The 12174-nt window shown below is 47.4% G+C and overlaps 1 protein-coding gene across 1 annotated transcript; it reads right to left on the bottom strand.

The window, feature by feature from the left end:
- Positions 1-1609: 1609 nt before the first annotated feature.
- Positions 1610-11788, bottom strand: LOC142053132 (serine/threonine-protein kinase SBK2-like). The gene is made up of 4 exons (XM_075084292.1): positions 11563-11788; positions 3720-3915; positions 2786-2988; positions 1610-2538 (listed from the first exon to the last, which is right to left on the bottom strand). Exons 2-4 carry the CDS (start codon positions 3904-3906, stop codon positions 1969-1971), a joined length of 960 nt encoding a protein of 319 aa, XP_074940393.1. The 5' UTR covers positions 3907-3915; positions 11563-11788; the 3' UTR covers positions 1610-1968.
- Between the last annotated feature and the right edge of the window lie 386 nt (positions 11789-12174).

Below are 12174 nucleotides of genomic sequence, written 5' to 3'. Positions count from 1 at the left end.
TATTTTTCATTGGATAGTTGTCTGCTACGTGGCCTATAGATTCATTGGTCTTAGTGCTTCTCCACTTTAAACACAGGAAGTGTGTTGATACCTTTACACTCCTCTGCTATTCCTATAGTAATCAAAGAGTAATTAAGGCCAAATCTCAGCAGGCCAGAGTTGAGCAGCATTTATTAAATTTTTGGGTAATTAAATATTCTAAGAGATGGAAGAAGACAGAAGAAAACTGTACCTTGAACAGGGTGAGCATGATGCTGGTTGATAAGGTATGTTGGGGAGTTGGAAGGAAGACACAAGAGATAAGTGATGTAGGAAGCAGGAAATGTACGAGAGAGTAGTATGGAGGTCATGTTGATGGCAGAGGAATGTGCAAAAGGTGTTTACTAGGTGATGGATAGTAGAAAAGGTAGTGGTTACAAAGTTACAAAGTTACAAAGGCACTGAGAATAGAAACTGAGCTGGAGATGCTTCCACAAAGAGGATTAGGCTAAGAGCTGGAAGGGATTACCAACAGCATAATCCTGAGGACTGGAAATAGGTACCAAAGTAAGAGCTTCTGACCCCTAATTCTCTCCTTGTTACCTCTTTCCAGGATTAAAATGTGCACCTAGAAGGACATTGGTGGTTTAGGAGAGGTGTGTTGCTTGGGAAGGGTTAAAGTGGCGATAGGAGATGGGAGATGGAATGTCTTCTAGAGGGGTAACCAGGCTCTAAAAGAGCGTGAAGAACATTCTCTTAGGACCTGAAAGCAGTAAAAGGGAGGAGGTGTGCTTGGTCTGGTGTTGGATAGACTTGTAAATGGTTCCTTGGGACAGAAGGATTCAGGAGAATAGTAGCAGGGAAGAAGTGGTAGTGGAGGCTTGTGCAGGGGTGGGGCTAGTTCTGTGAGGAGGGAGCAGTCAGTCTGGGGGAGGATGAGGAGTGAGGAGTTTAGGACTGCTGGGAGGTATCACTAGGGGAATTTTTCTGGGGTTATTTGTACAGATAAATTTATGCAACCAGTGGTTACATCTCCTCTGTTAGCCTTTCCCAGTGATGCTCAGGCTGACCACCCTCACAGTGCACAGTGCATCAGCATACATGAGGACATTTGTGGCAGTGAGCTCACTTTTCCACTTGCACCTAAGCCACTTGAGGAGAGAGAGAGGTTTACTGAGCTTCAGCAGGGCTGTCAATGTTTGTAGAAGGCCATTTTCCTGAGTGACAGGAACTAGAGGGTGACACTTGTGCAAACTGACACTAAGACTCCTGCTGCTAACAACCCTCTGCACAGAAAAGCCCCTGCATGGCAGTGGGCAGGTTACAGTGTTCCCTGTGGCTTTCTCCGACACCTCACCTCCACAGCTCCCACCACCTTCTCAACACCATTATCAGTCCCCAGCTACCATCCACAGCCACATGCTGGGGGCTCCCCAGAACATCCACCCAAATAGCCTGAAGCCACCCTCCAAGGGTCCTGGTGGAGACCCAGGCAGCATCCCAGCGTGACCCTTGCCTTGTGCAGGTTGTGCTGAGACAGCCACAGGCTGCCCCTGCTCTCCCACAGCAAGCAGGCCCCCCACATGCATTTTATTATGAGGGAAAAGAGCCACATACAGAAACACAAAAGTGCATATTTTGCTCTATTTTGAGACAAGGCAGGTACTGAGTCCCTAGAAAACACCCTGGAGTCCCTGTGGCCAGGAAGCGAGTGGGTGCTTCACAGGCAGACAGTCATTTCTCAGAGAAAAAAGAGATGTTTTCAAGCCCCAAGGGAGCACAAGGAGGTGGCACTGGGCAGCACTGAGCCATGGATGAGGACCATCAGCTGGTGAAGGAGCCTGGCTCCATAGCAGCAGGGACAGTACTGTAGAGAAGTTGCTCTCTGTGTCACCATGGCCTTTCACACATGGGTCACCATGGTGCCTCAGAGCTCGAAGCCCCTTGCAGGGTGAGACCCACCTTCCCTCCCTCCATAGGGAGTGGGCTCTAGGGCTTCACCGCAGCCTTCTCACTGCCCCCATCCTCCAGCCGCCAAGGGCAATCGACGTAGCGTAGTGCCCCACTGACGGGGCTGCGCTTGGCCGGATCTAGGGCCAGCAAGCTCCGCAGCATCAGGGCAGCCTCAGCCGTCAGGCGTTTCCAGTGGCGGGGCAGGTCCTCCTCCAGGCCCGTCTCCTGCCACAGCATAAAGTCCTCAAAGAAAGGGTCATCTGGCAGGGTCTGCTCCCAGGGGAAGTAGCCAGTCAGCAGGCAGAAAAGCAGCACACCAAAGGCCCAGGCATCCAAGCTGGTGTCGATGGGCACCCCCTGGGCATCAGCAGTGTTGCTCAGCTCGGGAGCAGTGTAGGGGATTACCCCAGCCACCAGCTTAAGTTTAGTACCCTTGGGCCGTGTAAGACCAAAGTCAGTCAGCTTGATGCGTCGACACTCAGGATCAAACAGCAGCACATTCTCAGGCTTGACGTCACGATACACGAGCCCTCGGCTGTGGATGAACTCCAGCGCGCTCACGAGCTGCTTGGCGCACTGCTTAGCAGCTGGCTCAGGGATCCCATCCTGCACAGGGAGAGAGGCGTTACAGCACACACGGAGCACCTTGGCAGCCCTGCCAGCAGGGCTATCACCTGTGTGCTCTGCGCTGGGGAAGACCTTTGCATTTCTCATCTTGCAAGCCTGAAGCTACTTCAACGCTGTAGACCCCAGAGAGACCCACAGCGCATTGCCTTTATCTCCCTCCCTCCAACCCAGCCGGCACAGGGGCCAAACACTGCAGTTCCAGTCCCCATGGCCTTGTAGCACTCACCCGGGGTTTGATGATAGAGATGAGGTCTTTGTGCAGTGCTGGTTCATAGAGGAAGCCATAGTACTGGCTGGACTCGATGGCAATTCCAAACATGCCGATGATGGCAGGGTGGGTGGCGAGGGAGAGTGCCACACAATACTCATATAGGAAGGTGTGCAGCTTGGTACTGGCTTTGGGTAGCAGCTTGAGAGCCATAGGAGTCCCTGGGGGTGGGGAGAGTGGGTTAGACTCCCCTGAAAGTCACTCACACCAAGGCCAGACAGAGAGGGCACTGAGCAGCCATGGGTCCAGACACACACAGCCACAGAGGGGTCTCTGACCTGAAGCTTCGTGTGGCTATATCATGTAGACACCAGATCTGGGACCAGGCACTGCAGCCAGATTTTTGAACCAGTGAGTTTTGAGCCAGTCAGTGCATGCACAGGAGCACTGGGCAGAGCAAGGGAAATTCAGGCTATGTAGGTCCATCAGTCTGTGTTGGGACTACTGGGGAAGAGTAGTGCCAGAGCCCTGTGGGCCCTCATTGGCCTTAACAGCCTTGGCCAACCCCACCTAGAACTTCCATTCACACCCTCTGTCCATAGGCCTTGTGGCACCATTTAAGCTCAGGCTTGGGACTTCACTGCCTGCCTGAGCTGTGTGGTGGGAGTGCTGGTTTCCAGCTATATCACATCCATGCCAGTGCCTAGCTATGAACCCTATTGTGGAATGACTTCCCAGCTTGACCTTGGACCTGCCTCATCACCATAACCCTGCCTTATGTTCCGTCCCACCCCCTGGCATCACCTGCTCCCTGGCTGGGGAGGTCCCTGCCCTGCCAGTCTCCTTGGACACCCCCCACCATGCCTGGTGCCTGGCCCCAAGGAGCCACCAGCCCACCAAGTGCCCTGGTGAATGGAGAGGAGGCCCTCATAAGGTGCAGTTGGTTCCTTACCTCTCTGCCTGTGGGTCACTAGCATCACGTGGCCATACTTGCCCCTGCCCAGCTCCCGAATAACTTCATAGTGCTCAGCCACCTCAGTGCGCACCAGGCTCTGAGCTGTGATCTCCAGGAGCTCATCTAGCACAGTTGGTGCCGCTGTCCCTGCTGCTACCTCAGCTGCAGCTGAGCTTTCGGCCATTGCTGAGTGCTGCAGAAACACCACAGCCCGAGTTAGGAACATAACAACATGCACAGAGGAAACTAGATCAGACATGACATGCAAACTTTGTCATGGCAAGGGATATTTCTGCCACTTGGAGCCTGAGCACCCTCACAGCTGTGCTAGAGTTGAGCTTGTGCTTTTATACAGCACACCTCTGGGCAAAGCCCTCCATCGTATAAAAGGCCACTGTATGGAAGGCAACATCCATCAGCCCGCTAATCCTTTCTGGCCTCCAGACAGATGCTTGACTTTCTCTAATTGTAGTCTCTGGGGCCTCTCATTTCAAAGACGTAGATCACCTTTTTGTGTCAGCTGTACTAAAGCTTGGCCTCCCAGACCTCTTCTTATTCTAGGCTCCAAGGTGTCAGGCAACAAGCAAAACAGTTACAGAGTCCCAGATTATCAAGCGTGACCAAGTCCTCTTGCTCTCCTTAGCCTACTGCAGCAAGACCATGTCCCGCTACTCAGAAACCCACCCCTACTGGTTATTGAAGAAAGTCCTTGAGGCAGCAGCAGAGACAGACTTGCCCCTTAGGCAGAGGCACAGCTAGTCCATGACAAAAAACGATTTCTAGTCAGAGGCAGTGTGCTCTGAGCAAGCCAAAGAGAGCTCAGTGTCTCACACACCTGCTGACATTTCTGACCCAAAGTCACTCATCTGTGCAGCCAAGAAACTTAGGCAGGAAGGAAGCTGGGACATCAATGGCTTTTTGAGCTACAGCCAGCTGCTTCAGACCTGTTTCAGAAAAATGCTTTTTTCAGTCCCCCCCAGCCAGCTACAAGGCAGCATTTTAAGGCACCTGTGGCAACACTCTCTCCTGACTACCCCCCTGTGCTCTGAACACAGGCACCCCAGGCCTGGGAGTCCCTCCTGGCTTTGGAGCAATGTCACAGAACCAGAGTCACAGGATGGTTGTGGTCAGAAGGCACCTCTGGAGATCACCTAGTGCAACCTTCTGCTCAGAGGAAGTTTAACTAAAGCCGGTTGCTCAGGACCCTGTCCAGTCCAGTTTTGAATATCTCCAAGGATGGAGACTCCACAACTGCTCTGGGCAACTTCTCCCAGTGTGTGATTACCTTTATGGTAAAAAAGGTTTTTCTTATGCTTAAATTGAAATTCTGTGTTTCAGGCCCACTGCCTCTGTCCTGTCACTTGATATCACTATGAATACTCTGGCTGTGTCATTTTTACAGGTATTTATGCACATTGGTAAGATGATCCCCTTGAGCCTTCTCCTCTTGAGGCTAAACAAGTCCCAGCTCTCTTAAGCTCTCTTTGTATGAGAGATGCTCCAATATCTTAATCGTCTTCATGGACTAGATTCATTCCAGCGCGTTCACATCTCTCTTCTGCTGAGAAGCCCAGAACTGGATCCACTACTCCAGATTTGGCCTCACTAGTGCTGAGTAGAGAGGAAGGATCACTTCCCTCAACCTGCTGGTAGCATTTTACCTAATGAAGCCCAGGATGCCACCCAAGAGCCTGAGGGTTGCAGATTTCTTGGATGTGTCTCAAACACTGTGCAGTGAGACAGAGCTCCAATGTAAAACCAGTGGCTCACCTCTGCACCTACAAACTCAGGATCTCTTTCCATTAACCATTCTGGCAGACATGATGCCTTTTGGGGGAGGGAATAGGACCTTATGTTGTTAAAAAGGAAGATGGCATCCTGAGAATATGGGTGGGAGCAGAAAGAATGAAGCCTTTTCCCTTCAACTTCTTCAACTTCCAGCCCCCAGTGCTGCTAGATCTGGTAATTCTTAAGAATGCCGTAATTTAGCAACAGAATTATACAAACCTAGGAAAACTGCAAAAAGGCTGGAGTTGTACAGGAGACTGGGGCTACTTGTGGGAGAGTTCCCCTTCTTCTCCCTTCCCTTCCCTCCTAGACTGCATTGCTAAGTCTTATCCAGTTCAGAAGTACCAAGTAATTGGCACTTCTTTTCTGCAAAGGCTTTGGTTTGGTGTGAGAGACAACAGCAGTCAAAGCTCATAGTCTGTAGGGAGTTCAACAATGAACAAGTGTGTGCATGGGAGGTGATTAACGGAAGGCTGGGGAGAAACTCACAGGGAAAGATGGTCTGGAAAGTATTTTAGAGGTTTTGCTTTGATGTCCTCCTCTTTGCTGACCAGCCAGCACAGCTTGTGAAATTCCACACAGCAAGGGCATCGCAGAACCCGCAAATGGACCCACTCTGTCGCTGACACTTCCAAACTGGTGGTGCCACATTTAGGTGTTAAAACAAATAGCTGAAAAAGCCTTTTAAAGAGTCCTAGCTAGGAATATAGAGGAGAAACTTAAAATGTAAGAGGCATTTGAAAGACATCGACCTCCCCGTGATATTAGATAGGCTAAAGCCACACTAAACGGGGTGGAACAACAGGAGAGATGTCTGCTTGTCTTGTGCAGAACACATTAGATTTAAATTTGTGAAAAAAATATCAAAAGACCACTTTTGTAAGATAGCGTTTCTCCTACGTCAAATTTATGGTCATATACAAGTCCTTGTCAGCAAATGGTTCACGATGTTCTCAGATAACTTAATTTCTCAAACTTGAGTTAGCTAAAATTTCTTCCTTTGTAGGCTGGCCACCTGTTAATGCTGTCTAACCCAAAGGTTAAAATCTTCTCGTTGCAGCCACTTAATGTATTATTCATTAATGATATAATTTTCAAATATCTATTTAATAATCTCTTTTTATTTGTACTGAATTATTTATTATATGATTCATTTATTCTGTTTTTTATATGATTCATTACTTTGATTTACTGTGTGAAAACTTGCTTTTGTGAATGGGAGGATATGCTTCTTTGTATATTTTTGGCTCTTACTCCAGCTTTGGGAGTCAAAACATTTGAGTCCATAAGCTTCTGCAATTAAAAAAAAACCAAAAACTCTTGTGTCCTTCCAATCCACATTTCAAGTGAACTGCAATATAGGTAGCAAGGATCCTTACTTCCATGCATGGCCCTACTGGCATGGGAGGGCAGATATTCTGAGTACAGAGTAGAGCATCAAAGTGAAATAGCCAGCTTGGAAAAATGGATCATCCAGAGGATATGGGTAGAGTGTCCTGAGGGACAGTGACAACCCTGTGGGTCGATCAGCCTCCATATGAAGGAAGCCCCAGCTGCAGTCACTCCAGAACAGTTTGCAGGCTTTGGTCCTTACTGCCCTTGAGGAATCTGATTACAGGACACAGCCCATACTTCAGGAAATAACCAAAGTTGTCAGGTCTTTCTCTGAAATACCACTGCCATTAGCTAGGAAGCTAAGCGAAGGCCAAAATTGGGTCACCGCTGAATAGAGTGTGCCTGGGTGCTCTGCACCTACCTCTGTTACCTTCTAGCATGTCATTTGCCCTCTGCAGAGTGACAGACACTGGGGAGGAGGCTACCAGAGCCCTGGCCAGGATGCACTCACCATTTGGCTGTGCTGTATTGAAGGCAGCTGGCAGGATCCTTTTCAAAACTGTTCTTTCCTCCACTATCCTTCCTGTGCTTCATCACTGCTAGAGGTCCTGTTTCCAGGCTGTCAACATGTGAGAAACCCTAATTCCCCAGAACAGTCTCTAATTACAGCAGCAAGAAATTCACATCCTTTCCACCACTGGGAGATGCTTCCCAGCTTCCTGAGGAGCTGAGGAGGTGCTAGCCTATGGAGATACAGTGTCTTAGTCCAGGTAATGTTATTCTGGTTATTCAACCCAAATGATTAATATATTTGGCCCAGAAAATAACTTCATACATGTCAAGAGCCAAAGACAGTGTAATCACTATATATCAGGGACAGATGACAGACGACAGAATCACAGAGGTGTTTAGGCTGGAAGGGACCTCTTGAGATCATCTAATACGATTCCCCTTGCTCAAGCAGTGGCAGCTGAAGCAGGTTATCTAGGAAGGTGCCCAGTCAGGTTGTCAGGTTTTTAATATCTCCACAGATGAAGACTCCACAATCTCTCTGGGCAACCCAGCAAGTTGTTTCACACCTTCACAGTAAAAAAAGAAAAATAAGAAAAAGCATTTTCCTGTGTTTAGATGGAACTCCTTGTCTTATAATTTGTGCAGTTTGCCTCTTGTCCTGTCAATGAGTGCTACTGAGAAGAGTTTGGCTCCTTTTTCTTCATTCCCTCTCATCGGGTGTTTATATACACTGATAAGATCCCCTCTGAGTCTTCTCTTTTCTAAGCTGAAGAGTTTCAGCTGTCTCAGCCTCTCCTCATATCAGAGATGCTCCATTAAAAATGGCCTTGAGCATATGGTATGTAACGTCCATTTTCTTGTCTGACCTTTTACAGAGCTTTAATCCAAAAAAAGCCCCAACAACATTTGGAGCACCTCTTAGGAAAAGTCATGCAGTGTTGGTTAACTATAAAAGACAGTGTTAACATTCTTGCTATTACATATTTATAGGATATCTTAATCTGATTTTAATATCAGATTTAAAAATCTGATATCTTAACCTAATCTGCTGCTGAAGTTTCTTGGCTAGAGAAAGGAAGTTTTAATGCCTACTGTATTTCTCCTGACTCTCACAGGGTTTATATGGACTGTGGACAGAGGTACCACCACAGCCTACAAGAACATATTTTAAGCTACTTAGGTTGAGTAAAACTAGCAGGGTACAGCCTGAAACTCAGGCTATGTATTTAAGCAATACTTTACTTAGGCTATATATTTAACCAACAGTTTACTTAGGCTTCACAAACCAGCTGGCACACTGTGCTTCTGTAGTGCTCACATCAGTTAGTTTAAAAACAGACAGGATGCTGCCAGAAATTGTAGTCACATTTTGAATAAACTCCTCCATGCTCCCTGAATAAGACACCTCTCAGTTTTCTTATTGGTTAAATGCCTGCAAACAACCTTTTGTCCAGTTCTCAGATTTGTTTTATGGTTCTTCTCTGAAGCCTCACCATTTTCTATGTCTTCAATGTTAAAACACCGACTGCTCCTGGGGGAATGCCTCCTGTGATGCATTCAGCTAGAATTACCCTCTGCCTTGTATTGTGGCCCCAAGATGTCTTTTTGCAGAAGGACCACACTGAGAAGCTGCACTCTTTTACACATCCACTATGACTCCAGACTTCTTCCAAATTACTAGGGTTTTTTTTAAGGAAAACTCCGCTTCCTCTTCACATCCTTTTCTGGGTGTTGCCTGCTTTGTTTCTATCTGAATAGTTTTGCACCACCTTTAATAAAGCACATTTTGCTCAGATGGACTTAGTGTATCAAGTAATTCAGATCACTTGGTGCCTCTGTTGTTATCAGACCATTTCTGTCTAGGGGCTGTGTAAAGATCCTACCTGTGGTGGTTTTCCATCAACCTCTAAATCATTGGTGGGAGTTCAGAGAGGTCCTCAGGATGGTATTGCCAGCTCAGTCTGGCAGGTTCGTGCAGCACCTGCCAGAAACGTCTCATTCACTGATCGTTTCCTGAAAGCTATCTGCACAAATTCATCCTGGCATTGGTCAAAATCAATAAGCCACACATTTTAAATGGATTTAAAGTAAGCCCAGTATAGTGGAAATTATTGTATTTTATTGGTGTCCACACCCTACACAATTAATTTTGTGAAATCTTGACTCTGTTACAATAGTTTTACCCTTGTCCATGGTCTAAAAGAAAGCACTGAAATCATCCAGAAAATGTTTGCAAATGACACAAATTGGGTTTGGGTAGATAATGCATTGCTTGATAAAAGTAGTGCGTGTACATACACGCATACAAAAGTGTTTCAAACGAGCAAAGAAGCCAGGAGTTTAGTCTGGCATTGAGTGACAGAAAAAAAATGAAATGTCATATTGATCAGACAAATCTAAGTTCTTCATGCTGCTTTCTAGGTAAAATGGTCACTGTGTAAACCCAGAAATGTAGGTCTGGTATAGCCTTACTTCCTTTGCAGGCCTTAGTACATGGGATGATACCGAATTACACTAGAAATAACCTACAGCAATACAGATACTCGTCTTAATGACACAGATAGAAGTCTAAGAGAATAACGGTATAAGGGTTACTGATGTTGCAAATTCCACTTTTGCATTCACTCTGCTCAGAAGAATGTCCAGAAAGCATGAGATGCAGGGAACATCAGCAGTGAGAGGCAAACTAGCATTATCCAGCTGCTGAATTAAGAAAGTAAGCTTCACTGTAAACAAAAAGATAGATACAGCCATTCAGCGTTACAGAGACTAAAATAGATTATAACAACAGAAGAGATCTGTTCTGAGATGATGTGCCTCTTACAGTGAACTCTAGTTCACTGATGCATTCACTGAACACAGATGCCCCAAGACAGCCTGAAATTTAATCTCTGAAAATCAGCTGAGTTAGGAAAGCTGTATTTCTGAAGAGCTGGCCACCTGCTAATGACTTCTGCACTAGAATTGAGAATATCGTGCACCAGTGGATTTTGTATTTTTATTAGAAATGCATTCCTTCCATTTGTTCTGCTTCGCATTCTTCTTTGTCTACTTTTTTATGATGTTTTTTGAATGTTAAAAATATACTGAAGTGAAATCCTGGCTTCTCTAGGGTAAATTTCCTGAACTCTTCTGGAGGCCAACTGATAGGTCAACAGAAATAGCTATTGGGTATTTCTATCTTTTTAATGTTATCAGTAAGACCACAGTTCAGCAAGCTAACGCTGGTGTCTGCAGTTTGACGGAAAAAGAACCAAAGAATCATGAGAATGACAACAGGGCTGACAATTGCGGGGGAAACTTCCAGGGGAGCAGTCTTGTTAACTTATCAAATAGATAGTGAAGAAGTGACTCTATCATCTGTATGTACCTTTGTGGGTACTAGAATTTCACTAAAGAGGGCTCTCCCAATTAAGTAAAAGCATTACAATAAAACCAATAGCTGAAGATGAAATGAGGCAATTTCAGACCTCAGCTGTGGTGCAGATTTTGTGAAAAAGGATATCTGTCCCTAAAAATCTCATCAACCTGTATGGAAGAATATCCTTCCATCTCTGGAACTTTTACCTCAAGAATGGTGCTTTTTTTTCCCTAAAATGTCCACTCTAGTGCAAACCACGTTTAATACACGCAAGGAATCAGAATAGATTATCGCAGTGGTTGCTTCTGGCCTTACTGCTGATAGATTTATGAGGTTCTTTCTAAAACTGGTCAGCAGGCTAGTTCGTAATCTCACTGCGGAGAACCACACAACTGCCCCCTTCGCAGAAATGTATATTGGTCTTCTTGGTCAGAAACACCTAGCAGCCTCCCTGGAGACAGCCCCATAAGCCTCTCCCCAGCAAGCAGTATACCACAGTCTCCATGCAGCAGCTTCCTCGGACAGAGATCGGCAGCAATCTTGCATGAACCAAGCCACATCACACCCTCCTCCCAGCTAACGAGCCAGCACTGGGGCATCATCCCACTGGACACAACCGGACCCAAAGCAACCTTTCAGGGCAGAGCCAGCTAACGAGCTCACCATCAACCAGATTTGGGAAATGGGTGCACTCCGCGTTGTGCCGGCAAGCTACGCCGGAGTCTCCAAAATCAGTTTGTGAGGATTGGGCGCCCTTTTATGTTTCTGTCCAGTCTCCTTCATCCTGCCACAGCTGTAACTTCTCTTCCCACACTCCCTCCCCGTCTGTACCAAGCCCCTCACCTTCTCCAGCAGCGCAGCACTGACGGCCGGCCGTGGACTGCCTCGCTTCCCCTGCTGCAGCCTCTGGGCTGGGTTCAGCCGGCGCTGAGCAGCCGGAGTGGGCTGCCAGGCATTACGGGGCTAAGCGTGACGCTCCGCCCCTTCCCCCTGTCTCTGGTCCTGGGGGCAGACTGCCTCCCTGCTGAAGGTGACCTCTGGGAGGGAAGAAAAGAGGGGTAACAGGGAGAGGAAGGGGGTTATCCATCTGTCCCATTTATAGAGGGGGGAGGTGTCACAGGGATTAGGGTGGGGTTGTTGTTTCTGCTCTAACCATACCATCATAAGCCCCAGGGACCCTTCAGCTGACCCACCCTTTTCGGCCCTTCCCTCCAGCTTGGTCTGTCATTACAGCTGAGGAAGCAAAGCAGCTCTCTAGGCTGGTGCAAGGGCCGTGGTCTGGGGCTGTGCCAATGGTGTGGCCATGATGGCAGGGCTCAGGATGACCGTGGGCTGCCAGCACTTGCTCTTGGCCACCAAAAGGGCCAAAGACACATCAGCCACAATTGCCTGTGCCAGTGAGCATTGGAGACCAGGCACAAACCATAAGTGTTTCTAGGTCCCTTCATGGGGCCT

This window comes from Phalacrocorax aristotelis, chromosome 2 (assembly GCF_949628215.1).
Source record: "Phalacrocorax aristotelis chromosome 2, bGulAri2.1, whole genome shotgun sequence".
NCBI classification, from domain to species: domain Eukaryota; kingdom Metazoa; phylum Chordata; class Aves; order Suliformes; family Phalacrocoracidae; genus Phalacrocorax; species Phalacrocorax aristotelis.
The sequence above is the reverse complement of the archived record's forward strand: the minus strand, read 5'-3'. Positions and strand labels throughout refer to the sequence as shown.

Bases quoted from the DNA above. Each gene is read 5' to 3' on its own strand.
- LOC142053132 (XM_075084292.1), bottom strand. From the start codon at position 3,906: ATGGCCGAAAGCTCAGCTGCAGCTGAGGTAGCAGCAGGGACAGCGGCA. The intron at 2,989-3,719 runs GTAAGGAACCAA...CCCCACCCCCAG, and splicing joins AGTGACCCACAGGCAGAGAG to GGACTCCTATGGCTCTCAAG. The intron at 2,539-2,785 runs GTGAGTGCTACA...CTCCCTGTGCAG, and splicing joins TCTCTATCATCAAACCCCGG to GATGGGATCCCTGAGCCAGC.